General features: G+C 41.1%; 4 protein-coding genes across 5 annotated transcripts in view; 2 read left to right on the top strand and 2 right to left on the bottom strand.

Moving 5' to 3' along the window:
- The first annotated feature begins 366 nt into the window (after positions 1 to 366).
- LOC145445208 (V-type proton ATPase subunit D-like) lies at positions 367 to 4,617 on the top strand. Its single transcript, XM_080323379.1, has 5 exons — positions 367 to 525; positions 645 to 762; positions 1,719 to 1,866; positions 2,238 to 2,453; positions 4,116 to 4,617. The coding sequence occupies exons 1-5, from the start codon at positions 485 to 487 to the stop codon at positions 4,361 to 4,363; spliced, it is 771 nt and encodes a 256-aa protein (XP_080179505.1). The 5' UTR covers positions 367 to 484; the 3' UTR covers positions 4,364 to 4,617.
- Positions 4,618 to 6,439: 1,822 nt separating this feature from the next.
- LOC145445206 (RNA exonuclease 4-like) lies at positions 6,440 to 9,542 on the top strand. The gene is made up of 4 exons (XM_080323377.1): positions 6,440 to 7,131; positions 7,548 to 7,702; positions 7,760 to 7,924; positions 8,693 to 9,542. Exons 1-4 carry the CDS (start codon positions 6,766 to 6,768, stop codon positions 8,892 to 8,894), a joined length of 888 nt encoding a protein of 295 aa, XP_080179503.1. The 5' UTR covers positions 6,440 to 6,765; the 3' UTR covers positions 8,895 to 9,542.
- Positions 9,064 to 27,616, bottom strand: part of LOC145445218 (protein max-like) — a 101,493-nt gene continuing 82,940 nt past the window's right edge. Inside the window, exons 2-6 of one of the 2 annotated variants that reach the window (XM_080323390.1) lie at positions 17,395 to 17,661; positions 14,093 to 14,137; positions 10,163 to 10,276; positions 9,334 to 9,457; positions 9,064 to 9,275 (exon numbers count right to left, since the gene is read on the bottom strand). In XM_080323390.1, coding sequence (XP_080179516.1) covers positions 9,172 to 9,275; positions 9,334 to 9,457; positions 10,163 to 10,276; positions 14,093 to 14,137; positions 17,395 to 17,427 — 420 coding nt within the window. In that variant the 5' untranslated portion in view covers positions 17,428 to 17,661 and the 3' untranslated portion in view covers positions 9,064 to 9,171. Of the gene's footprint in view, positions 9,276 to 9,333; positions 9,458 to 10,162; positions 10,277 to 14,092; positions 14,138 to 17,394; positions 17,662 to 27,616 lie in introns of those variants that run through there. The other variant, XM_080323391.1, reaches the window with a different exon arrangement.
- The window catches only part of LOC145445184 (uncharacterized), a 42,702-nt gene continuing 37,813 nt past the window's right edge, over positions 22,728 to 27,616 (bottom strand). The window contains exons 15-16 of the mRNA XM_080323338.1: positions 26,268 to 26,460; positions 22,728 to 25,568 (exon numbers count right to left, since the gene is read on the bottom strand). Coding sequence (XP_080179464.1) covers positions 22,986 to 25,568; positions 26,268 to 26,460 — 2,776 coding nt within the window. The 3' untranslated portion in view covers positions 22,728 to 22,985. The remainder of the gene's footprint in view (positions 25,569 to 26,267; positions 26,461 to 27,616) is intronic.

Below are 27,616 nucleotides of genomic sequence, written 5' to 3'. Positions count from 1 at the left end.
GAATAAAGAGGTGGCATGATTGATGTGATCTCGCAGAACTCGTCACGTGAGAATTGCTTCGTTGATCGAGGTGGACAGCAAAATGATTAAAAAGATATAAACGTGACTACAGATTCTCATGGCGGTGTGTCGAGTTCAGCGGTTGCAGGAATTTGTTTCTGGTAAAGCTTACCTCAGAAGTGGCATAGCATGAGAAGAAAACGTCTAGATTTAAAATATAGTAAATATTTGTTCAGTATAAAAGGATGGGAATAAATAGATCATTGCTAAAGGATAATTCTATCAAACCAGGTGATTTTGAGAAGCTCTTCTAAACCGTCGCGATAGTGGTTTCCGTCCACATTACAAATTCACGCGTTCCGGTTTGTCGATTTTTGCTGTTTACTCCTACTTACTTACTCAACTCAGCAGTCAGCTCTTGCAGTAACTGAGCGGGATATATTTTTGTTCGCTGGTAGTTTCGTGGATATCTCTGAATCCCGACATGTCTAACAGGGATCGCATCGCAATATTTCCATCTCGAATGTGAGTTCAAATTACAGTACTGCTTGAAGTATCGTGTCACTATACCATAATCTTGTGGTGTTTGAACTGATAAATATTGTAATAAATGTTGATGATCATGAAATGCCGTTGTGTTCTAGGAATTTGACTGCAATGAAGGCGCGACTAAAGGGCGCGCAAAAAGGTCACAGTCTTCTAAAGAAGAAAGCCGATGCACTAACAGTTAGATTTCGATCAATTCTTAAGAAAATAATTGAGGTATGAACCATTGTTGCCTTAACCGACGTAGCATAGACAGTTTATTGCATGGAAACAAATCAAAATAGTTGTGACTGACTGACTGTTATGGTCTGTGTATGTGATTACCGGATCACAATTAGACATATGGTCACATATCCATTTTTAGTAACGACACGTTTCACTTCATTTCCATTGCTTTTATTTATTGGAAAGGGTGTGATTTATTTTTGTCCTTGATGTTTCTGCGGCATATACACCGACTCATGATACACATACGCACGACCTGAGCATATGCATACCATGAGTACATGGCGTGCATATGCCGCTGGACAAGGAAGGTGCAGATATAGCCTTGTACTGCTTTCTAAGTCTTGCTTCACCCCTCCATGCTATCCCAGTAATGCATGAGCGCCAAACAGGGAAGACATGGATACCAGTGTTACTAATCAGGTCTTTGGTCTGACCCGGCCAGGGACCGAACCCACGACCTACCGATCAAGAAGCCCTACGCTTCACTACTATGCTTGCACTAACTAACTTGTGCGCACAGCTGTCGTCAAAAACGAACTTAGCAAATAATATTCTTCGAGCACGGATCGATGATGAACATGTCTGAATTAGATTTTTAGGGATATGTTTTATCATTTCTAGGCCTGATTTGCCAATCTACAACCAACATCAACAATCTTATCAAAGTTTGTACGATACATATGTTTTGTATTTGTGCAATTTCCAAACAATTAACTTCGTAAGTATACTTTTTGTTGTCCCTGAAGCACCATATTTAGTCCCCATCAATTTTCCTACCAACTCATCATTCAATAACTCAAAATTATGCTATATTAAGGTGGTTGGTCAGTAAAAATTTGTAGTTTGTTGCGGAACACATGTCGGAAAGATCAATAACTTTTGAATTAAATTAAATAGTACCTATCATAATTGCCATATGAAAACTATTCACTCTCTGTTTTCAGGCAAAACAATTGATGGGCGATGTCATGAAGGAGGCCTCATTCTCATTAGCTGAAGCAAAGTTCACTGGCGGTGATTACTCTCCTGTGGTGTTGCAAAATGTGACACGGGCACAAGTTAAGGTGCGCACAAAGAAGGAGAATGTGGCAGGTAACCATAGTAAAGCTACCAGCGACCACTTTCTCTGCTAGTTCCTTGTAGGACTTTACTTGCTCTGATTTCATTCCCTGCTCTGTATTATGTGGATTAAAGGACTTTGCCAATCTCTGCAGTAAATGTGTGTTGTGTAGAACTGACTAGTCAAGACATGCTTGTGCTATTTCGGATAATTCAATACAAATACTGTAGTACAAATACTGATTAATTGAAATCAAAACTGCACCCCCGGCAAATTTGTGAGAATCTAGTAACGAAACATCAAATTTGTATTCTCAATCTCAATCAGTCTACAAGTGAACTTTCAAGATGCAACACTTTCTAGGAATTGAAGCAATCTGCTAATGCATCGCTTTCTCTTTCAGGTGTCAACATTCCCGTGTTTGAACATTATGAAGATGGTACAGATAGCTATGAATTGACGGGTCTTTCGAGGGGAGGAGAACAGCTGTCTAGACTAAAGAAAAAATATGCCAAGGCCATCCAACTATTAGTAGATCTCGCGTCTCTTCAAACATCATTTGTAACTTTGGATGAAGCCATCAAAATTACAAACCGAAGGGTCAATGCTATTGAATATGGTAAGGATACTGCTCCGGAATTTGAAATTTGAAAGCTGCTGTTGTTGCTGCAATGGAAAATTACGTAGTCATGACCGCACCCTGTGGTTTGAAACATTTTGGCCATGACCCGGCATGAGGTCGATTTTTGTGTAACATTGTATGAGCTTTGGATATAAACATGATTGCAGAGGCTGCCAAACTATAATAGTCGTTGATAGAGGTGTTCAGTAACATTAATGAAGTGTTTCTAAATTTTTGTAGTACTCAATAGGTTTTGTGTACTTGTACTCTACTTCCACTTCTACTTAAACTGATTTATAAGTCAAACTACATACTTTGAATAGCTTTGCGTCACCTAAATGAAATTGTCCAAACAATCGGTGAACTGGCCCAAACAGAATATCATTCAATCAAGAGCACCAATTTGGAGAGTCACTAGTATTTTTGCGTTAGTAGGGAATATACAGCTTGCAATTTTGAAAGCTGTCAACCAGGTTGTGATGACTCGATTCATGACTCGTGATTTTTTTGCTGACTCGAGTCAATTTGTGTATTGACTCGACTTGTATCTGAGTCATTGCCCTTGACTCGATCAAGTCAAATGACTCGGCACATTGTACGTGACTTACTGAAATTTTGTATATCAGTGCCGACAATTGAAAAATAGGCCCAGAAACTGTCTTTTATCTATTTGATAAACCTGTTCAGAGTGAGAAAAATGAGTATATTATGAATTCAAAGACCTTTGATATCACCCGACAATTTGACAGAAGTGAGTCGAACTCGATACTGAATTGTAAAGTGTATGACTTGGACGCAATTCTTGAGTTGAGTCAAAGTGATGACTTTTTTTTAGTCAACACCCAACTGTTGTCCAATGGACCGCATAGTGAGTTTGCCCAGACTCGTGAAAAATTAAAGGGAACATTGGTTACTACCCTGCTGTCAACGGCGATTGACCAACAGAAAGTCTCTCATGCATCATCCAAATCTACTTCTTCGAGCTGTGTCATGCTTAATAATTTTCAAAGCTTCTATCTTCTGCTTCTACTTCTACAACTAGTTTATCCATATCTTATGAACAGCTACTTTTTCTAATATTTGAGTGTAAATTTCAAGTAGGCCTTTAATTCTACATGTACTCGAGTATTATTGATGATATTGATGATATGAAGTAGAATTAATGCCATAAATTTCTACAAAATTACAAAAAAAGTGTTGATTTTCGAGATCAGTGCAAGATGGTTCACTGGCTGCTTTCAAAATTGTGTGATCCAATTCCACGACTAATGTAGAATGACTATTACGCTACCAATAGGTGTGATAGTAATTGACAGTTAATGTGATGCAAGGGAAATATCGCCAGGCTCTTCTGAGAATTTCATTCGTAAAAGTGCTTCAAATCTAAACAAAATTATTGAGGCGACAGATTTCGCATAGTCGAGAGGCCATGCTTTTATTTGTGTGTGTTGAAATCAACTTTAATCAAAATTCAGCAACTTAATTTGTGCCAACTGAGAGAGCTCTTGCATAATTCGAATTGTCATGTATGTGACATAATTGAATAGAAGTGGATTGAATTCTCTAGTTGCTGACAATTGCCCCTGATTAGTGTCCAAAATAATTGGTTTGTGTCAAATATGCATATTATGTAATTGGGCTTTGAATATTCATTTTTAGTTATCATACCCCGTATTGAGAACACGGTCAGCTACATCATCAGCGAATTGGATGAGGGCGATCGCGAGGAATTCTACAGGTTGAAGAAGATCCAGCAAAAGAAGGCCGAGGCCAAGGAAAGGGAAGACGTCGCTCGAGCTTCCGAAAGAGAAGCGCTATGGGAAGCTGGAAATGATCCGAGCGTTCAAAGTTATAACGAGCCTAAGAACATGCTCGATGACGAAGACGAGGATTTATTGTTCAAATGACATTAAAGTATTACCTCAGATTTGTAACTTTTCCTAGAGGTTCTGAGAGTGAAACCCAAACTGTCTTGTGAAAGATGTTGCGTGTTCAAAGTCATCACATCTCCATTCACTCACGGATCTTGGTCTCGTGTGTCTGAGTTATTTGGTACGTTTTGTGGATATCGTTTTGTTTGTGTTGCTTGTGCTTGACTTACAATGCACAACAGGATTGATGTTTAGTAATCGTGTGCAATATACGTCTATGTAACCATCCAGACGTTTCTGTGTTGCCTTGCATGAGATATGGTTAAGGGCAGAGGTGGTCAGTATCAAAGTACCTCTACTTTTATGTAGTTCAAGTTGGCTATTCCTACTTACACTACTTCTACTTGACTGCATGTTCATTATATTTTGCAAAGAGGAAAGCAGTTTGAGGATATTTATACATCCCTTTCGTGGCTGTAATTGGCATATCAACTTGACGAAATAGCCCTTATATCACAATAACTGGAAGTATTTTCGAAAATTATGCTAGTTTGTAGTGTCGTGAATCAAAATATGTCAGTCATGACAATACACCTTGTCAATTTCGAAGTAAGCCACCTTCAATTATAGCTGCCAAAAGTATACGCAGTCCGCATTGCTGACTTTCGACCAAATCTACTTCTCGAAACTATTTGGTTACTTTTGAGACCATCATATTGTACTTTCACTAGAAGTAGTTCTGAATCATCTTGAAAATTGCTACTCATTCACAGAGGTGGACACTGGCCAGTAACAAAGTACGAAGTAGTTTTCGTCTACTTGTAGTACTTACTTGAGTAAATCTGATTTTATGCTACTACTTCTACTTCGAAATATTTTGTGATTTACCTACTTATTGCTATTTACAGTCAAGTCAAAGTATTATATTCTTCCGATGATAGAGTGAGAGAGAGACTTGAGACTATCGAATGTGACACATTCGATATTGAGACGAAGAAATTTAAAACCAGTGAATTCTACTCTTACTCGAGTCGCAATGCTGACTACTTTGATCACTTTGGTTATGGGGGACACAGATTTCCGGATTGGGAAGCTGCATGCTTATCACATGACTTCAATGATTCGCAATATCATGTCGATACCTTCTGAGGTTTGTTGTGTAGGCCGTTGTGTAATCGGCAGACTACACGCCGAGCGAGATAGTAATAATGATGCGTCCGCCTTCTTGATCGGTAGGTCGTGGGTTCGATTCCAGGTCGGGCCAGACCAAAGACTCGCAAGCTGGTATCCGCAGCTATCCTGCTGGGCGTACAGCATCCACGGATAGCATGGAGGAGAAAAAACGGGGGTACAGACTAGGTGACCTTACGATCGTATCACATCTCCATCTCTCTCACTCTCTCTCTCTACTCACCATTATTTCATGAGTTGAATAAGAATCAATGAATTTCGTGGATGTGGTAGTGATTTGAGCACGGAGAGCAAGGACTAGTCGGGCGGGACATTTTGCCTGTCTCGGAGTCAGAGACTCACTTTTCAATTTGTTAGAATTCGAAGGAAGAGTTGGATTCCCATTTTTTTTTTATCGGAGGGAGTAGTAAGTATAAGTAAGAGTCGTACTCGTTGACACAATTACAGAGTCAGCGTGGCAGCAAATAGAATTCTGACTCGCAGCTGGATTGAAATTCAACGTAGAACTTACATTGGAAGTCTCGAGGAAGAGTCGGAGTCCCAATTCCGACGACGCGCGAAAAGGAAATCGGAGCCGGATGCGCTTCGTCAAAATTGACCGAGTCGTGAATTTAAATTTTGTGGAGTCGGAGTCGCAACTCCTATGCACAGAGTCGCGAGTCCGATTCAGAGTGCCACTCCCGAACATCAAATGCCAAATCGAAAACATGTGTCCAATGGTTTGCCGGATATCCTGCATCCAAGAAAGGAAACCTCATGCTCAACTATGGGTCTATAAATACAGGCTAGGTACAGTTTCTGCCATTTAATTCATAGTTTCAAAACGATTAATATCACTCCTTCATCATGTGGCATGTCAACTGCTGCGCTTTTGTGTTAGAAGTCAATGGCTCTTTCCGTCACGCTTGACCACGTACCTGCATGCGTTTGTTTACTACGTCTGCGGGCTTCCGAGCTGACCTGAGAATCTGAACGTCTTGATAATCGCAAATTCTCGATTAGCCCTGCTGCTGAAAGTTGTGGTTGATGTGGCAGTACTACATGTTGACTTTAAGGTTAACGTAGCTTACAAAAGGGGGGATATTCTGTATATTGGTTTCACACTCAAATCCATTGCATACTCGCAGTTCGAAATCGAATGCCTGTTGATTGCTCCTGATCAGTCTGCGGTCGTTTGGAGTGTCCCTCACTCATATTCAACGATTATAGGAGATTTCCATTACTGGCCAAGGTTACAAAACGTAAACATGATAAAGGTGTCTCCTGGATCTGTAAAAGAAAAGGGGATCACCCATAAACGCAAGAATCGTGGTAAAAAGCGGAAGGCAGAATCGGTACCGCCACCACCGTCCAAGAAAAGCGAATGCGATCAAAACTGGAAGAAGTTGAAAGCCGAATTGAAAACTAAGGCCCCCCCTCATAAAAAGAGGCCGAGTATGAAAAAACAACAACTGAAAGCTGCAAAACCAGAAATGAAAGCCGAAATTTGGTTTGATGATGTACCGGATGAGGAAATATTGCTTGCAGAAGGCATATCACAAAACAGCTCTGAAACCCTTGTCGGGGTGGATAAGGGTCTGGTAAAAAATAACGCTTATGAGGGCGTTACGAAAGTAAGTGTTCATTAAAAATGTAGTAGTTTGGTTTTGAAATCTTTTGAAGTAGGAGTGTACTAAAACGAGATTACGTTCCACTGAGTAAGTGCTTCATATAGGTACTGCTAGTAGTTCTAAAAAGTACAGTAGGCCTACTGTCCCAATTGTGCATAATGGCCGCAGGCCATATTTGTACCTTCCTGATTGAGCTCAGGGTATGGGTACAGAGGTGATAATCTTATTGAAACACCTTCTAGTTTCGGGTATGAATTGACATATGAAGCGAATTTGATATTTGTGTATGAAATAGATCAATATGTGTATTTCTAAATGGTGATGGCATTGTGCAACCTTGGAAAATTGTTAACAAAATGTTTCAGAATTGAAAAAAATTGCTTGAATCGTTCTGATTGTTGGTAAATTTAACTTATCAGGCTGTGGGAATTGACTGTGAAATGGTAGGAACCGGCAAGAGAGGATCACGTTCTGCCCTGGCACGAGTATCAATTGTCAACCAATATGGTAAGCGCATTTACGACAAACATGTCAAAGTCGATGAAGAAATAACAGACTACAGAACATGGGTTAGGTAGGTAGAAAAACCTTATTTGTAATCTCACCTCTACCACACTGTTTTGCTCAATAGCGGAATACGACCGTCAGATCTCAAGGGTGCCGATGAATTCTCAGTGGTTCAAAGAGAGGTGGCTGAAATTCTTAAGGATCGAATTCTAGTGGGGCATGCGGTGCATCACGACTTGAAGGCATTATACCTGAATCATCCAAAAAGACTAATCAGAGACACATCATCGTAAGTGGTATATTTTCCTACCGTGCCCGAATGTATTTACAATTTTACACATAAGGAGTAGGGTACATTCAGTAACGAAGGGCTTACTAGAATACATTGCCTGTATTGAGGTAACTCCAGTGGCTATGAACAGTTAGAACTAGCAAGAATTACTTGCTTTTTGCCCATGGCCTTCATTGATCTTTACAAGTACAAAGTATCTATGTGTGCTTCATGGTGTGAGGGCAATAAGTATCCGGCATTAGGATTAGAATAGGGTTACCATATTTTGGAAATCTTAAGAGGACACTTTTTCAAAATTTTCAGACTTACAATACTGGAATAAAATCCTGACAAATGGTAAATTTTTCCCGACTTAAAGGTTGGATGACTAAAAAGAGTCATCTTTCCGGCACCAATTCCGAATTAACGGCTTTCTATAAGATTTGCCGTCGGTTGACTTAAAATAGTTATTTTTCTGGCTCAAGTCTAGAAAAACCTGTCGACCTGGCCAATTTCCACGTACATTTAACCAAAATTCTCAAAATAGAGGACAGTTAGGCGTCCTCCAAGGACATTTTAAAAAAAGAGGACGTATGGTAACCCTAGATTAAAACCTTCTGCGCCATCATTTAAGACTTTTTAAGGAAAGTCAAAAAGTAATCACCTTATTCCTGACACAAACTTTGTACTACACCATATTTGAGCATTCATCCCTTTGTCCATTAACGTAAAATCGACCACTCAGATTTTGTTCTGCAATGAGTTCTGTATGTCTCTGCTCCACAGATATTCACCATTTATTGCGCTAAATAACGGCAAGACACCGTCGTTGAAACTGCTCAGCTCCAAGTTGCTGGGGGTGCAAGTACAGAGTGGGGAGCACAGCTCTGTACAGGACGCTCAGGCCACCATGAAGGTATACATGATGCACAAGAAGCAATGGGAGAAATCGTTGAAAGGTGGCAAGATGATAAAAGTGGCAAGCTGATGTTTTGCCTCGCTGCACTCCAATGTGGAAGGAATGGAGATTTCAACCAATAGCGGAGCTGCTGGCGCTGTCAGATCTGGAGACACACGCTGCAAAACCAAATCAGTATGCATGGTGCAATAATGACAAACTTATGCATCAATCCCACTTCCCCAAACCTTCTCGACCGTTAGATAAAAGTAATTTTATTATATTGGAGAAACAGGATTCAAAAAGTATAAGTGGCAGACGAACAAGTCGCAAATAAACTCGACGCCACCAGTGAAAGTAAATAGCGCTAGGATGATGCAGTTGGTAATTGTGGACTACCGTCCAAATCCATTCCACTTGAAATGTCTTGAGAGTTCTGTATCTGTTGGTTGGACCTCTCCAGCTCTCGAACTGTAACAGAGAATTGATAAGCTCATGTTCTTCCAGAACGGCAACAGACTGCTCTCACTTTGTTGTTCAAGATGCTTGTTTTGTAGCTTTAGTTCATCGATATCTTGTTGGTGGTTGATATTCTTCATCCTCATGGATTGAATGTACTCGGTCGCTTTATTCAATATTTGCGCTCTTGACGACTGAAAAATATGATCTCTAATGCTTATTGATGCAAAGAGCAAACCAGGTGTTTCAATCAATAAAACATTGATGTGATCATTCAAATGTGTTTGGGGTACGAGATGCATTGTGGAATTAAGCCGATAAGCAACCAAGGGCCGAACCAACAAGAAGTGGAATATTTTCGGGATAGATTTATTCAACTCAATAATTTCTTTCCATGATTTCATCTCATTGGTCTTTTCGATTTTAATATAGGTGTACCTTCAGAAATGTTATTGAAAAAGTTAACACTGAGCTGGTGAGGTGATCTGAGCATGGTTGACGGCTGCACATATAGTCAACCTCCCTCAGCCATACCATCAAGGAAACAATGGTCTGTTGAAATCTGGTATGTTAGGATTGAATGATGCATTGGCAATAGCACACACTCTATTTGGATCTGAAACGCATTGAGTTTCTGAACCAGGAAAGTACTCTGTGCCATTTTGCATGACATCACTTGCAGCAATACGCAAAGAAATGCTAAAACCAGCAGGATGTAATAATCTAGCGAAAGATTTTAAAAGCTGTGCAGAGTGAGCGAGGAATCGTCACAGATGCACATTTTTCGGAAAAAGTAGGTCCGATTACAAAGTTGCGGGTATATCATACAGCATGCCACCTTACTCCATCCATCCCACTCACTAAGTGATCCACAATGCGTCAAAAACCAGACAACATACATTTACCTTCTCTCCATCTAGGGAAGGTACTGAGTCTCTTAGGCCTTGGAAGCTTTCCTTGATGTGGTCCCTCCGTTTCCTCTCTAGCGCATTATGATGAGCCCTTTTGTTGGACTGAAGACGAATAGATTTTGATGATAAACTAAGTGTAGGTATGCTACATGGCTTTGGAGCTGTGGCAGGGCTACCCAAATCTAGGTGAATTCCTAAGACTACGAGCAATGAGGTCAAGTGGGCCTATTATATAAGCAGTGGGTTAGGGGTATACATGTATTGGCAACTACAGATTGAACACTGAGACAGCAGTGTAAACAGTGTAGACCAGTGGTTCTCAACTAGGGTTGGATTATCCGGATAACGGTTAACCGGTTAACCGCAGATATTTTCACTATCTGATATCCGGATATTTTTCTGCCGGTTAACCGGATAAAAAAGAATCGTTGCTAATGCATTTTACACGTTTTAGTAAGCTTCAATAAGTCGTATTCAGTGTTGGCGCGGCCGATTAACGAGAAGCGTGTTGCCAATTAGCGAGATGCGTCTGTACACATCGCACAATGTAATGTGACGCGATCTCCTGCTGAGAAGATCGTTAAATTAGGTCATTGATTGCCGCGCGCTCGGCTATCGTCTCTGGCCTGATTTATCGCGTCTTCAACAAGCCGATAGTTCCACTGGATTGAAGAATCGCATCTGCAATGGGCCATGTGCAGTGTACACACTATTCCATCGCTGGCCTGCACAATCGCATCTTCATTGGCTTGGTGCTCACGATATTATCGTTGACCTACACAATCGCATCTGCAATAGGCCTACGAACGATATAATCGCTGGCCTAACCATCTCGGACCCAGCATGCATTGGCTCCTATCTCTCGATGGCTTGTTGACGATACGCCGTTAAGTGTATTCTAATTAGTGATTCTGAGAGTGACACCGCGAAACTGAATGACATCGAATGTTCGCAAAAATGTGCGTGCGTGCAAGCGTAATTGATTTCCGCTGATGATTAATTCGAAGAAAAAAAATCGAAACCCCCTGATTTTATTTCAATCCCCCTACATTTTCGGCTGGCTGCGTGCCTGATCACGTGAATTAGAGCGAGGTATCATGTCGGCATCAATTCCAGTATCAGCTAGTCGTCCTTCTAGTACTCCAAACCTAAACATAAGGATGGTCAAAAGGATGTAAAGACGTTGAAGTTTCCGGCGTACGACCTGCCAACCTTTTGACTCTCTACGAAGCGCTGCTTTCTATTCAGCCCACTTCTGTGGAAGCTGAAAAAGCATTCAATGAACATGGACTCTTTGTTACAAAATTCCGGTCCCGGCTACAGGATCCCACAAATGATGCATCTGTGCTTTAAAAAGAGGGCATGGCAGAAGCAGTGAACATTAAATTTGCGTGGTTTTTCTCGTATTCGCTCATACTGCGCGCGTAGGTAGGTACTCTACAATAACACTGTGTAATGATTTTACGATCCGTTTTACATGCAGACCTAATTAAATCGATTGTCTCACTTAGCAGTTATTATCCGGTTAACCGGTTAGATAAATTCCAAAATATCCGGATATATCCGTTATCCGGATAGTGAAAATTATTGATATCCGAACTAACCCTATTCTCAACATTTTACGACCCATCGCCCCCTTTTCAAGGTCAACACCGATCATCGCCCCCCAAATTTTGTGTACCGAAAATTGGGCATACAAACTGTAATCACCGGCGGGTTGACTATAAAAAAAAGGTCAAATTTTTGGCTCGATGTCCAATTTGACACACTTTTGTAACTAAATTTCCGTGGGTTGACTAAAAAAAAAAAGAAGGTCAGCCGTTTTGACGCGTCATCGCCCCCTTCGCTATTTTCCCCCCTTTGTCCATTTTCGCCCACGTTGGGAACCACTGATGTAGACTCTTTATTTTATGTTCATCACAGTATATAAGCGTGTTGTACAACACAATGTTACTGTCAACCAGGGTTGTAACCAAGGCACCAGGCTTCGAGTTACAAGTCAAGTCGAGTCATTTTCAATTCACCACCGAGGCAAGTCCGAGTCATGGTATTATGACTCGAGTCCGAATCATTGTGTTGACTGCTCAGTTTCCAGTTAAAGTCTTGTTAAATCCACTGTTTTTCTCTGTTTGGTGATATCGAATGGTTCGCATGTATAATATACTAATTTCTGGTGGCATTTTAACGTACCAGTACCAATAGGTTGGTTACTTTACTTTTCTTTGAAATGACAATGAAATATCGGTCTTGGCCGACTGAGTGTCGAGTCATATGACTTGGTTCGAGTCATGCGCAATGACTACTGTAGGTGTTAACTGAAGCTTTTATGGTCTGTCTGTCAAGCAACAGTGCAGATGCGCAGTAAGACACAAAGTTACATCGAGAAATGAGATATTTTCTTTTACAAGGCCCTGTCATATGCCACGTATATATATGTGCCACGAAACAAGGATTTAAATCAAAGTAGCGTACAACGCCTAAGTAGCCACTCTGAGTATACTTAATTAGGATACAATTTGTAGAACGCCTCTCCTAAGAAGCGCATTTTATGGCAGCTTATGGTCAGGTGTCGCTTCAGCCTAGTCCAAGTCAGGAAGTAGAAGGTATTAGACACTAAAATCTCTGAAGCAGCAATTCTCAACCGGGGGTCCGCGAAACCTCCAAATTTGAAAAATGGTATATAACCTAATTTTTTAAATTAGAGAAATTACGAGGCAGTGTCACTTCATAACTGCTAAAACATCAGAGACTGAATGGCCGTCAGATGAAATATTCTGCTGTGCAAACTCATTTTAATTTCCTAATTGCCAATAGCCTATATAGATACAAAAACACATTGCTGTTTAGATGTTTTGAAACAAAAAATTGCATATCCGCTATTCCAGAATAACTTCAAGATGAGCTGCTAGATATAAATGACTATGATTGATGTTATACGTTTAGTGAACTTTGTTCACTAAAAATCTGTTTCTCAATTTTGATGTCATACATGTTGCGATCAAACCCAAAAGTGTCGTCAGATGCGGTGCGTTATTATTGCATTCGCCACCACCTATCTTTGTGGAAATGAATTTTTGGCACTCGTTCATATCAAATAGACGACACGGATTTCAAGAAATTTAGCTACAGAAACCGTTTCCAAATAATAAAGTCTTCCCAATTTCTACATAAATAGTAGGTACCGTAATGATGTTATTTTCAAGAACGGCCATTTTGTGGCTGCTTACCACTAGTCTACAGTTGATATTAGCGCACAAGACAAAGGACGGTTGCACGATATATGAGCTAAAATTGAGCTAATACTTTGGGGGACCGTGATGGCCCAAAAAGATGCCTCAAAGACATAGAGGTTGAGAACCATTGCTTTAAAATATATGTATGCTACGTGCTACCATTTGATTATTTTTGACAAAGTATTCAACATCCAGCTCAGAATTATGGCTCTGTGTATAAACTGACTTTCATAGTTCACAGGTCTCTCAACAGTCATAACCTTCCATGCAATCAAGCTATGTGTTGATATTGCAAACATTCATGGTTCCTCTTTTTAATATTTTTTGACATGACGACAAGGGGGGGGCACAAAATTTTTCACTATCGTCAAATAAGTCTGGGAACCACTGATCTAAATAAAATCAGGATGCAAGGCTCCGATCTACTTATACCTCAGAAATGCATGGCGGGATAACTGATTTCAAAGCTACACTATGTAATCACAGAATGATTAGGGCTTTGTAATGTGTTCTTTCATCATTATTGTGAATTAAAATCAACAGTATTCAACAGGTTTAGGATTATTCTTGTCCCATTGTAATTTGCCCATTCTTGTGATGCTAAATATGCCTGATCCAACTTGATAACTGAATTCATTTCAAACAACGATTGAAAAGAACTAGAAACTCATCCTGTCAGACTTACCGAATTGAGGGATCCTGATGTGGGGCTCTTGCTTCGTTCTTCATCCTGTTAACATTATTTGCATGTAAAATGCTGGTGCACAAAAGCAGCTACTATAGCCGGGGTTGTACAATCTCTTTTCTCAAGATCCATATTGGCCCTATATTTTCAATTGTAATTTCCGAAGAGCTATACAATGCTGTCAACAACTGTTATGCCACACATGAAAATTTGTGATGTCATGGTGGAACGAAATTGAAGTGGAAGTGATGTCATAACACCCGCCCAAATCAAGTCAGTTGCCAGACATTTGAGCATGCGACACAATTAAAACGACAGTTGAGCACGCAACAATTCAGCTTAGCTACAGAGGTCGGGAAACTTTTGCCAGCAATTATCTGCAGGCAATATCTGACATAACTTACAGCATTTTGAAAAGGGGACACCGAGGAGCCCCTAAATCCCTCGGACGCCACTGCCTTGACCTCACATAGATTTGTCTCAGTTACCACAAGAATAATTTACAGAAGAGTTGCAGCAATATTCATAAATAAGATGCGAATTAAGTGCAAAATTGAAAATTTAAAAGAGTCATATCATAAAAATAGCAATATATGGATCCCTGCGCCATAGTAACAGAAATTCATGGATATATTACAATACGGCATTGTGTCACGTCATTCACAACCAGCAAAACAAATGCAATATTTTCACGTTTACATCTGATGGTTGGTATGGATTGAAAAGGTAGGCCTGAGAATAAAATTCATTTCCGATCAAGTAACTCAAGAGCGGTGTGAATAAAATGGTCTCTATAATAAAAAAAAATCGATCACCAGACATTGGTGAGTTAGAAAATGCTATCAATCATTTCATGGCTAGGCTCAGAGGTATTGGTCCTGAATGTAATATATATAATAGTGGGTAAGTTGGTGTAATAGCAGTCAAGTCAAACAACAAAAGCTAAAGCGTTGATAACTTGCGACGTGTAGCCTTATGGAATCAAAATGTAGCATCACATTGTCGAAATTCGGATGTCGGGAGCCAGGAGATTGTCCCTTCTCCAGGTTCTCGAATTTCCTTAATCCTAAATTACTAAAAATTTATCGCATCGTACCGTTTTCGTCATTTTAGTACACCCTTGTACAGGGGGTTTGCAAATAGTTGGTTGTGACCCAATTTTGGGTTGCCGGTACGAGCCTTTTAGTCTGGGACGCAGGGTAAATTTAATTTACCACAAGATAAGATAGCATTTAAATGAATTTGAGCATGATTTAAACCTATAATTCTCACTACATTGCAACACAGGGCCTGTATTTGCACCGATTCCAAAATCGTTTCAAAAGGAATTGTATTCCACAGAATTCCCACAAATTTTGAAAATCATCATTGCGACAGACAATTGCAGGCTAGAAAAACAATATGCTACCACCATGATGTACCAATTGGCCTCCATTTCCAGTAATCACATACTCAACGGTCTACGTGTCTACGGTGCCGCAAATTTAATGTATGCAGTAAGTAACACAACATTATATCGTTAATAAAATGCTTGGGTTGCAAGAGTTTTGAGCCATAACTTGTGGGTCATTGCAACAACACTACAAAAAAAAATTAGACAAGTTTGGTCTCAAATCGATTTTTTAGCAGAAAAAGTCTTAAAGACAAATTAGTCTTACCAAGTAATTTCTGTCTCAAATCGATTTTTTAGCAAAAAAAGTCTTAAAGACAAATTGGTCTTACCAAGTACTTTCTGTCTTAAAAGTAAGACTGGAATTGATTGAAAATAGTAGGGGTGCTTTGGGGGCATCCTTTTCAATGTTAGGGCCTGAGCGTAGGGGAAGCATGAGAGAGACCAGAATTTGCAGTGTTGGGATGATACCGTACTAAGTAGTTTACAAGATATTCACTAGATATAGTTATCAAGGTACATGCCACTTACTACTCACATATACTATTCAGATCAATATATATATGGTTGTCTGAATCGAAAATAGCATTTATGGTGAGTGGGTAAAATGAGACCAAAAATACTGCACAATTCGTCTCAAAAACAAGACCAAAAAAACTGAAGCATTAAAAATTATCTCGATAAACTAGCTGTGTCTGTGAAGTCCTTAGATAAGTATTGTCCCATGGTCTCTCTCACTCTCCCCCTTCACTCAGAACCTAACATTGAAATGGATGCCTCCAAAGCAGTGCTTCTATTATCGATCAAGTTGGGTCTTACTTTTGAGACGGAAAGTACTTGGTAACACTAATTGGTCTTCAAGACTGTTTTTGCTAAAAACCGATTTGAGACAGAATGTAGGCCTACTTGGTAAGGCTAATTGGTTTTGGGACTTCTTTTTCTAAAAAATCGATTTGAGACCAAATTTGTCTAATTTTATGCTCTTGGCCCATGTCAACTTTCTGGTCTCATTTTCAAGACCACAAACCATGTTGTTTCTTGATTCGCGAAATCCGACTCAAAAACAAGACCAAAAATACTGACACATCAAAAACTGTCTCAAAAAGCCAGTTATGTCTTATGCTCTTGGCCCATGTCAACTTTCCGGTCTCATTTTTAAGACCACAAATCATGTTATTTCTTGATTAGTGAAATTTGTCTTAGAAACAAGACAAAAATTACTGACACATCAAAAACTGTCTCAATAAGCTTGTTATGTCTTAGAGCTCCTGACCCATGTCAACTTTCCGGTCTCATTTTTAAGACCACAAATCATGTTGTTACTTGATTAGCGAAATCTGTCTTAAAAACAAGACCAAAAATACAGACAAATCGAAAACTGTCTCATTAAGCTAGTTATGTCTTAGAGCTCCTGACCCATGACAACTTTCCGGTCTCATTTTTAAGACCACAAATCATGTCGTTTCTTGATTAGCGAAATTTGTCTTAAAAACAAGACCAAAAATACTAACGCATCAAAAACTGTCTTAATAAGCACAATATGTCTTAAGAGATGCTTTTTATCGGTCTCATTTTTAAGACCAAATAATTGTGACAATTACATATGGTCTTAAACAGCTGAATCAGTCTCAATTTTAAGACCTTAATTCATCAGTGAGACTGAAATTGCTGAAAATGAGACCAAATCATCCTCATTTCTTAAATTTGAGACCAAATTTGTCTAATTTTTTTTTGTAGTGAAGTACTTGCAGACCCCTGGCTCACTGTATCAACACAATTGCTATGTTGCACATAATGGGAAGGAACAGATATATGGCTTCAGGTGACTTAGAATTCAAGAGACATGTTAAATTTCAGAGCTGTTGCGACATGCCACAAAACTTGACTGTATTCAATGTGTGATGGCACATACTTCACTTTCCACATCAATCTCCCTATCATCCATCTCATCGAATGTCTTTGTGTACTGGTGATCCAGCTTGACTGTTGGTTATTCAAATGCCAGTAAAAAAAAGGATCCGATGTATATCCGATTCCAGTGGAGAAAAAGATCCAATGTATATTCAATAAGTAGCTTTTCGATATATTCACATCAACTCTGCTACAGTTGCTAAAAACTATATCTTGTACACTTCAAAGTACGTCCAATCGCTCACTCACAGTCTTGAGTGCCGATGCTCTGCATAAAATACACAGAAATGTAATATGTAAGTGACTGATTGCGGCAGCATATAGCATATGTCCAGGCAGCTTGATATTAAATTTATATTAAAAAATATGTTCATAGTTCATGAAAAACATATCTACTAAAGATTCCTACAAAACCGTGGTATTGGCAAATAATTTTCATGCTTATCAATAAGCTCAACCAATCAAAGATGACTTGCCATCTGATATAAACTTACGTACGGTAAAGAAATTTTATCATACCATCATGTCATCCTGTAATTTAATCTATGCCAATCAAAATCATTGCATTAATAGTCAAAGGTTTAAAGTTCCCCAATTTGATAGTCGAGTGAAGCTGTGTAGGCTACAACAATTCCACATTCACAGGTTAGGCTATAGATTTTGCCGAATGTTGGTTAAATCAAATGCAAAACATTTTTCAATACCCTAAAACGCCATGACGTTGATGACATCAATGTTTTTACGTAAATAGTTCAACAGTTGCATTTGGAGTGTTTTGAATATAGATTTTACTTAAATCGGACTTAAGCAGTCAACAACAAATAAAGACCAGTATAGCCATACACACACACTGATCAAGCCTGTGTAGCTGCTTTGACCATTGCACTTCATGTTATCATAAAACAATGCTGGCTTTGAAAATACTGATAATAGTTCAAGTCATCAGATTCAAGTAATGGATGTGAGACCATACTTTCCCTATTGTGACTGAGTCAGTACCATATAACTATGTGATGAGTAACCATGTCACTTACTGCAAGGTCAGATAACATGGGAATACATATAAATATAAATGCAGAGCAATGCTGTCCAGTGTTCAGTGATCTCCACTGCAGCGATCCCTCGACAACCTCAGTCCTCAAGTGCCACATCGGCAAAAATCTCTCAAATTATTTTTACAAACCTGTCGCGCTAACGGAATACGCTGCACAGCATATACATAAATATTTCTACTCGGTAAGAATAACTATCTATAACGATATATTCTCGATTTTGCCACAAATCCAGAAGCCAAACGAGGTCACTTCGAGAAGAACAACACGCCAGTCGCACGTGCCCTCCGCTAGCATAACAACAAGTAACGCGAACTCAAAGCAGATTTCAATCGATTGGTCGACGCTCGTCAACAGCCAGCGTGAGCTTCCGCATTTTTTCTGGGCGTGAAGTAGTACAGGGTACAATAGTTTACGCCGACGTACGCCTCCCTAGATTGTCTCCCTGCACAATGCACACGCACATATATAATTACAACATATTTAACAGGGCACTTTAGACAGTGAATAGATTACAAAATCAACGAATATTTTTGCAAGTGAATAACGTACCGTTATTGAACCGGGTAAATATCGCCATGATGAAAAGTTTGAGCCACTTCCGCAGTATGGCGCAACAGCGCTGTAGGGTGGACCAAAGAATTCTTTGGGTGGATATGTCAATATATTTACATTTACACGGATCAATAGGGGCAGTGTTCAATAATCGTCAGATTATATTTTCATCTGAACAAGACAAACACAATATAGGCTGCAACACGATAAGACACAGTGCGATGTAATGAACAGATCGGAGGATGCCGAACGACCAGTTGCGCGGTTGCAGTTGGCCCGCAATGTCACAGTTTTTTGATGTTAATCTCTATTCCGCGGCTCTTTCTTGTTCTTTCCATTCTTAGATTCTTAGTGGGTGCGCTCTTTCATCAGGTCTTTTTCTGGACTTTTTTCGCCGTAAGAACAGCGACACAGGGGAAGAGGAGTCCAGAATAACCTCCGATAACCCAGAATAACCTGGGCGCTAGGCGCCTATCGTCATCACTACGCTGTCTGCCCCGCTTCGAATACCCACGGTCAGTACGAAATTCGCTTGTACTTTTTCTAATATCCTACGTCAGGGGATTTTTGCTATTTGCGATACCTTTTCAGGTTATTTCCTGCTTATACTACTGAAAAAGTTGTAAATTCAACATTCGTTGATTTGGTTCAAAATATCGCGGTTGGCAAAAATATTTTCAGTGAAATTAAAATTGTCTGTCGGCATAATCAGAATATTTCCCTGTGCACCATGGCAACTCGTAGTTTTGGATTCGTTCGTAGACCTACATGTAGAAAGATTAGATTACAGCATAGGCGTAGCCTGGGGGGAGGGGCCATTCCCCCATCTTTTACGAAATTTTCGTAAATCAGCATAAGACGGCTGAGTATTTCTCAGTAGAAATATTCAACTTTCTATTTTTGCGCTTCGCCCGATATATAGTATGCTTGGTGTCAGTAGATTTTTTTAATTGTTGCGTAGGCCTACTCGCCTCCTGCTAAATCAAAATTAAAAAATAGGCCCAAATAAAAATACGCATGATGTATAGGATTGAATCTGACTGTATTCGAATGTTCTGCCTGCGATTGCGGGACTATTAGGCACCAGCTTTTCGGCGACAAAAAGGCTCAACAAGGCAGATAAAGTTTTAGCCAACACGAAGCGCGATCCCAAAAATATCGTCTGGCCAATTAAGATGGGTGTCTGATTAATAGACTACTCCAAGTCGTTTCGACACCCTCCTATCTTTTCATTGTATGGCAATCTAGTGGTGTATTGATTTGATTAAAAATAACTAATGAAATGATGATGATAATGGTAGCCGGCGATAGAACCTTGGCCGAAGATCGCGCCGGTCGGCCCTCTTGCATTATGAGTCCCGATATGTAGGCCTAGGCCTACAAATGCGACCAGCAGAGGAAAATATTGCGCGAATAATGCATATTAGGAATCGTACGCTGCTCCCAAAGATGGCTATCTATTAATATGTTGTGGTTGCCTACGTGTGAGTGATCTTTTGAGTGGCGACAATTTACTCCGCTGGTGAAGAAATAACGGTTTATGCTTTAACAAAGCAATTAATGACAATTTGTCCGTCTGACGCGCAACCCAGAGAAAGTCATGAATAGTCTCACCGTGTGGCATAAACATTGGACATACATAGCTTAACGTGCCCTCTTAATCTTTGAAGACACCGCTTCTATCAGTCCTACTGGTAAATCTGGTAATGATAACGTATATGCAATGTATACAAGTAACAATATTATTGGCCAATTTCAGTCATTAACCTTGAAAAATTGTCGCGCGTGGCGCGGAATTGAGTAGGTACACACGAATTTTACACGATAATAATATTATAACATAAAATTATGTCTGTACCTCTGTAAGTGGGATATATGCCCCAGGTGTTTTGTTAATCATCCAATAAGGTCACAAGACCGTCGTTTTTTTAACTATATCATTCTATATCTTTAGGGGGGTCTTTTACCTCATCAAATTTTTGCCCCCCATAAAATTCTTTTGTGACTACGCTCTTAGATTACAGTTGCACAGTATAGCAAGGAGCCTAACGATGATGCATTTTTTTCATTTTGAAGTAGTTATATCAAAAATAGTCCGAGAAAAACACTAATATCAAACTAAATTGAGTAGCCTCTACTTTCTATGCCTATGCCTTGGGGTTGTTAAAAATATGCTTTTTCTTCAAATTTTACTGGCTATTTGATGAATTTTTTAAGTTGGATAAAATGACGCTACACACCAAATTTGACTCATTCCAACTCGTAGAAGCGAAGCTATTACAGTTAGAAATTTTAAACTTATGAAAAAAATTACTGTCAACCTCATGAAATTGTGAAGTTTACTGAAAAGCGATGCACAACAAATTTGGCTCAGCGATCAAGTGATGCCCTGACTACATCGTGACATGACGAGCAAAAAGCGTCACGGGCGGCTTCAACGTCTATGGCTCAGCGTGTGTTCTGCCACCACTGGCTGAACAAATCCTGCAAATTGTGTAAGTCAGAATTGACTTGGCTAAATATGAGCGAATCCGCATCAACATACCACTGCTTGTCGTATGACTTGACTTGACGTTTCAGAAATGTGGATTGACTCGTGACTTGGAGTAAAATTTACGAGTCAATTTCAAGTCATCAAGTCACGGTGTCGATAAACATGACTGACCTTGCATATATTCGGATTGTGCGCGAAACTCTGGTATGATCTGAGAGAGTGAACAATCACCCAATGATTCTGCGTTTTACTGAGCCTCCATTGTTCTATCACAAATAAATTGACCGCCGACGAAGTGATCGGACCTTACAGCTTACGTTATCGTAAACTAGTAGTAAAGTAATATAATGTCAAAGTATCTCTATCTCTGTTCTATTGACTGCTCATTACGGTCGGTACTCACTTTAACCAAACCCCTTGTGTGATTTAAATCGAATTTTAATATAGTTTATAAGGTTATATTACTCGCCAACCATCGGCGCAGGCTAAAATTGTATCTCACCGATGCGTAGGTGGCTCATATCAATTCGTTTTTGAGGGTCCGTATTCTATTCTCAATTTTGACTGATAACTATAGACTGAGGCTATACAGTTACTTATACATAGTTTAGCAGTTCTACGTATGCGTGAGCGATACGACGCCTTTTTGCATGTTTATTTAACTCTGTATTCGTCCCTCGATTCGAAATATATGGCGACTTTCGAACAGCTATCAAAATGCAATGACGTAATTATGCTTCGTACTTCTAAAAATCAACTTGACTTGACTCGAGTCACCTTCAAAAATCGAGTGATTTGACTTGACTCGAGTCACCTTCAGGAATCGATTGACTTGACTTGACTCGAGTCAAAATGTGCAATGACTTGAGATAACTCGTGACTCAAAGGTATAGTGACTAGATCCCAACACTGCACCATACCCACGGGTAGCTTGAAACGATTTTGGTGGAAAATGATGATCTGAATTAGGATTCGCATATTCAATAAATATCGTGATCGGAAAGGGTCTGAAAGTTCGAACAGTTGTTTGGTACGCCAATGTCATCCAGAGGTCTTCTGAGATGACATTGACTGTCTTTATCGATATTAGGACGTCAGCTGGTCTCCGGACTGTGGGGTAGCGCCTTTTTACAATCTTGACGCCCTATGGCTGCCGTACAAGGCAAATTGGTTCTGACTTAACATGACTTGCCTCGCTAATTTCTTCAATGATGCAAGTTCTGCGCAAACCGATGATCCCGAACAGAAATTCTATTTCAAGAATGACCGACAGTAAAACGTGGCAGTGATATGACTCGATGTAGAATATAAAATAGAATGGTTTGAACAAGTTGACGCTACAAAGACAGCAAAAAAGGTAAAATGAGCAACATAAACGAACAAACAAGATCATAAAATAGGACACAAGTTCATGAATCAAAGTATCGGAACTCCAAAATGCGTTACGTTCACAGAAGAAACACACAATCTAGACTGACCATGCTTGAGTTGTCACGCTAACGTTAACGCATTAACGCTAACACCCTTCGGCATAGTAGACTCGGTGTTTGTGGTCGGACTTATCTCAAGGGCATTGCTACATTCCCCGTTCGAGATCATGCCTATATCGCGGGCGTAAGAAGAAATATCATAATTTATATCAACGGCGCGATCCGTTATCGATTTCAAACCCGAATTGCTGGTTGAATAATGTAACCTGCGACCCATACTCGTGTCAGAGTACGATGCACCGCTGGTAGAGTCAATCTCGGAATGAATGCCAGAGTCTTTTGACGTTGACGAGTCGCAATATTCGCAGGAATTCCCGAGTTTTTCTCCCGCATTGGCCGATGGACGGGACGTAGAGTTCAGAGGATACCCTCGTCTATCGGGATTTAGAATTTCGCCTCCGCTTAACGCGGGAGCGCACGATTCTTCCAATTGAGGTCGCACGCCGTCTAGATTTCCCCGCGGAGGGACACAGTGAGAGTTATTCGGGTTGTCGCAACTCCCGAAGTCAGGCGTCTGACCGTTGCAAATCACTGTCATACTGGAGGTAATCGCCGCTATTTCACGGTCGGCGTCGTACGTTTCGCAGTCGGCTAAAAGCTTGTTCTGGCCACCCGAGCACGGAATTATGGTAGAAGACGCTTCGCTGACGCCATACCTGGGCCGCAAAGTCGAATCGCAACGTCTTGCGGAAAATTCCTCGACAGAGGACAACTCAGATGCGTCAGCGTCACAAGACAAGTTTTTCGAAGAATCGCTCACGCCCTGGCGTCGAGCGCATGACGTACCGGCTAACGCGCTGATCGTCGAAGGCATGATCGGGTAAATCGTCGACTCCGTTACGTGATCCGACGAAGACCGCGGATTTTCCCGCGGAAAAACAAGACGCTGGAATTCGTCTTTTGCGTTCACGCCTCCGCTGCGTACGCTCAGTTTTTTCCTCCTGCGCTCTCTCGCGTCCGGATCGTAATACACAGCCTGCGCAGCGCGATGGAACGTAATCACGTCCGACTCAGTCGTCGGGTCAGTGTCCCCGGCGAGCCTACCGGCTCGCTGCGATCTCGTATACCGCTTACGACGCTTGCGTTCGGAATTTGATCGTTGATACTCGTTAGAGCGACTAGATCGTTGATACTCGCTACAGCGATTACTACCTAGAGACTGACTAGGAGCGTGGTAACTGACAGAGCTGGAAGACGCGATTCCTCGGTTATCGTACGCGAGGGACGGTCTTATGATGCGTTCCGTGCGGTAGACGTGATTCAGATCTGGGAAACTGGTTTGATTTCCCGTTTGCACTTCGCTGTTCGTTCTGGAATCGAACATGGGCTCGAGAATTTGACTTTGCGCGTAAGTCCGCCGCGTGGTGGAGTTCATAAACAGCGCGTGTTTCGCAACGTACGCAATGTCACGACGCAGGGGCTTGTTGAAGATCAAAAACAGGACTGGATTCAGAAGAGGGCGTAACGGAATGACAAACAGCGCGAAAGACAGGATACTCTCCATGTCGAACACCACACGGCCGTCTCCAGCGCCCGAATACTTCCCGCCGTATACCGGCGTCAAGTCCGAAAATGTCACATGTCCGGACACGATCACAGCCAGCAAAGCGATAGGTAATATTAAAAAGATATTGGCGGCGACTGTCAGAGTCGCTTGCGTCCTAGAACCTTTCCCCGGACTCAGCCAAGATCGCTTCGGCCTGCACAGCATAGACGCGCACACCGCGCATGTAACGACACACATCAATGCATGCACCCCTACCATTATAGACATATAAACGAACTCGGTGGTCCAAGGTAAGCACGCGGCTCCCTTCTTCGCCGGTAGCGTATTCAGAAATGCATCCTCTTCCCCATACTCAGCTCCCCCGTATAAAGTAACGATCCCCGTAGCGATCGAGATAACCCACACGGAAGCCAAAGACGTGATCAACATCGTTTTACGCATGCGTCTTTCGGCACGTAACGGATGCATAACCGCCAAGTATCTCTCCACGGCCATCACGGACACGGTCCCGAATGCGAGTTGCGTGCCGAAAGTCAGTAGAAAACCAGCGGAATGACACATTGCCGATTGCTGCCACCAGGCGCCATCTTCCGCGAAAACTCCTCTCGTGGTCCGGTCGTAACCCAACACTATGGCTGCGTACACCGTGACGCAGACGTCGGCCAACGCCAAGTGACACAGCGTAGCATGAAACGATTCGCTTCCGTAAAATGTAACTCCGTTTCGGCCGATGTTAAGGCAGTAATGCGGGGTTAGCGAGGCAGAGTCGTGCACCACAACCCGGCTGTTGGAAGTGTAAGGCGATTCGGGGTCTATCCTCCCGAGCATTTCCTCGTCGGACCCAACCGACCTTTTCCTGGAGATATACCTCACTGCGCACGACACGATAATGATGCAGTTCAAAAGAAACGACAGCACGACCGCCGCCCACCAAAACACCCGCATAGGCGTGGAAGGCAGAAGGTCCTCGCATGGAGTCATTGGGCCTGCGTTCGGCGAGCATTGCACTGGTGATGTCATAGGGATGTGTTCGGCCATTCCCAATGCTATGATGAAATCACGCTGCATGGCACCCGGCTGTAATGAGATTTGAGGTGTCAAAGAGAGAGAGAGAGAGATCGAGAGAGAGATCACGGCCCGTTGTGTATTATCCAGTTAGTTAATCCACTGATTTCCGGAAATGGTCAGTAACGAAGAACACACTACATTTTTAGAGTACTCAAGCAGGTTTTGCCAACTTGCACTACATATTCATGAGTTTTTTAGACGACTTCCACTCCTACTTCAACATGAACAATTTTACGCGAAAAGTAATTACTTTTGCACTTCGTATTTTGTAAAGTTGAATGTAGTTTTATGATAGGTTTGTATTATTTTAAGGATTGAAATTATCATAAAAATCGGACACGCAAACTGACTATATATTTACGAAGAACGTACTAATTTGAAGAATCATTAGTCAGTTTGTGTTAGTCGCGAAGATAAATCGTGAAATTTAAATGTACCCACATCTCATAACCCGCTAAAAGTATGCGACCCCTCGCTCAAATTTACGTTTGAAACTACTTCCTCGTGTACTTTAAGTATTTAAATTTTCTACTACCACTTGAAGCAGTTTTCACATGCGTTGAAAATTGCTACTTCTACTTGTAAGTGAGCAGAAATATTCGACGTTACTTCTACTTCAATTGAGTAACCATGTCGACTACTTCAACCACCTCTGCATGCACCACAGTTTGGGAATCAATGTTTTTATCGATGATTATCGCCTCTTACGTTGATGGGCTTGGTGCGGATTTTCGACACTTGGCAGCAGTGGTACGGGTAGTAGGCGGCGAGACTTCGCAGGTTGTGGAACAGGTCGACTGGCGGCAAGTACAGCATCGTGTGCACGCCGCTGATGTTGAGTTCGCGCAGGTTGCCAAGGCCACGCATCGGGAGGAAGGTGAACGAATTTCTCGCCAGATTTCTGCAGACAAAGGGAGTGTGAAAGCTATATATATTGCAGCATGACCCTCTATATTTGGACGGGAGAATTTTGAACGAAGAGTCGTCACACGGTTGCCCGACATATGAGCAATTGAGCATGCGACACAATGGAAAACGACAGTTCAGCATCGAACACATCAGCATGCGTCACTTCAGCATGTGACTGTATAACCCAAAAACTTACCCTACCCCTAACCTAACCTAAAGCCTAAACCTAACCCAACCCAACCATAAATCCAACCCTAACCTACCCCTAACCCGTAACTTAACCCACATGCTCATGTGTCGCATGCCAAATTGTCGCATACCAAAGTCTCGCATGCTGTAAATGTCGCATGCTCATATGTCCACGGACCCGTCACACAACGTGAGGTAACAAACACAATGTGAAAAAATAGATGGGGATGAGAGAGTGTTTTTTCCTCTTTCGCCACGACAATATCTACACTACATTGTTTTCCAGCGTTCCAACGATTTCCGCGTTGGGCAACAGTTAGGGGACAGCTAAATCGAGTACCTGAATGATTTGATTCCGAATCGAGAAATTGAGTACCAATCAATATTCCGTGTCATATAACAGGACAGTTCAAACACCTACATTTTATGCAGGACCAACGAAATATATTGTCTGACCGTCAAAAATAACGCCAGCTCCGGATCATCAAAACTTTTTTCGATTGGTAATCCCAATCAACCCCAACCCCAACCATGATTCACCCCTCTGTGACAATAATGAGGTTGGATCAAATCACAAAAATGACATTTCACGATTAATCGAGGATGTGAAATTGCTCAGCTTTTTGGCACATGTTAAAACCTAATTTCGATCGACGAAGGCACTACTATTATTGCAACAATTAAAATCTTAGCTATTTGGTGGTCTGCACATTTATGGATAGCAATAAAATCAAAATCAGTGAAGCTCGTTCGTTGAACACCATAAAGTACACCTCTCAACAGACGAGGCGACCTACAGTGCCCAGTGCGCCAACGAATGAGAGCGTCATCGCAGTCGATGGTAATAACAGAGGAAATCCCGCATGAGCTCCCACCGTCGTAGCATAAACGTTCATTGAAAGCTCATAATTTATTTAAATACACGCAACCGCGGAATGCCCTGACGAAACAAAATACAC

This window comes from Botryllus schlosseri, chromosome 8 (assembly GCF_051294905.1).
Source record: "Botryllus schlosseri isolate E-star chromosome 8, Bs_hap1, whole genome shotgun sequence".
In the NCBI taxonomy this organism is placed as follows: Eukaryota; Metazoa; Chordata; class Ascidiacea; order Stolidobranchia; family Styelidae; genus Botryllus; species Botryllus schlosseri.
Note: the sequence above shows the minus strand (reverse complement) of the source record. Positions and strands in the feature narration are given on the sequence as shown.

Bases quoted from the DNA above. Each gene is read 5' to 3' on its own strand.
- LOC145445206 (XM_080323377.1), top strand. From the start codon at position 6,766: ATGATAAAGGTGTCTCCTGGATCTGTAAAAGAAAAGGGGATCACCCAT. The intron at 7,132-7,547 runs GTAAGTGTTCAT...TTAACTTATCAG, and splicing joins CTTATGAGGGCGTTACGAAA to GCTGTGGGAATTGACTGTGA. The intron at 7,925-8,692 runs GTAAGTGGTATA...TCTGCTCCACAG, and splicing joins CTAATCAGAGACACATCATC to ATATTCACCATTTATTGCGC.
- LOC145445208 (XM_080323379.1), top strand. From the start codon at position 485: ATGTCTAACAGGGATCGCATCGCAATATTTCCATCTCGAAT. The intron at 526-644 runs GTGAGTTCAAAT...GTTGTGTTCTAG, and splicing joins GCAATATTTCCATCTCGAAT to GAATTTGACTGCAATGAAGG. The intron at 763-1,718 runs GTATGAACCATT...CTCTGTTTTCAG, and splicing joins TTCTTAAGAAAATAATTGAG to GCAAAACAATTGATGGGCGA.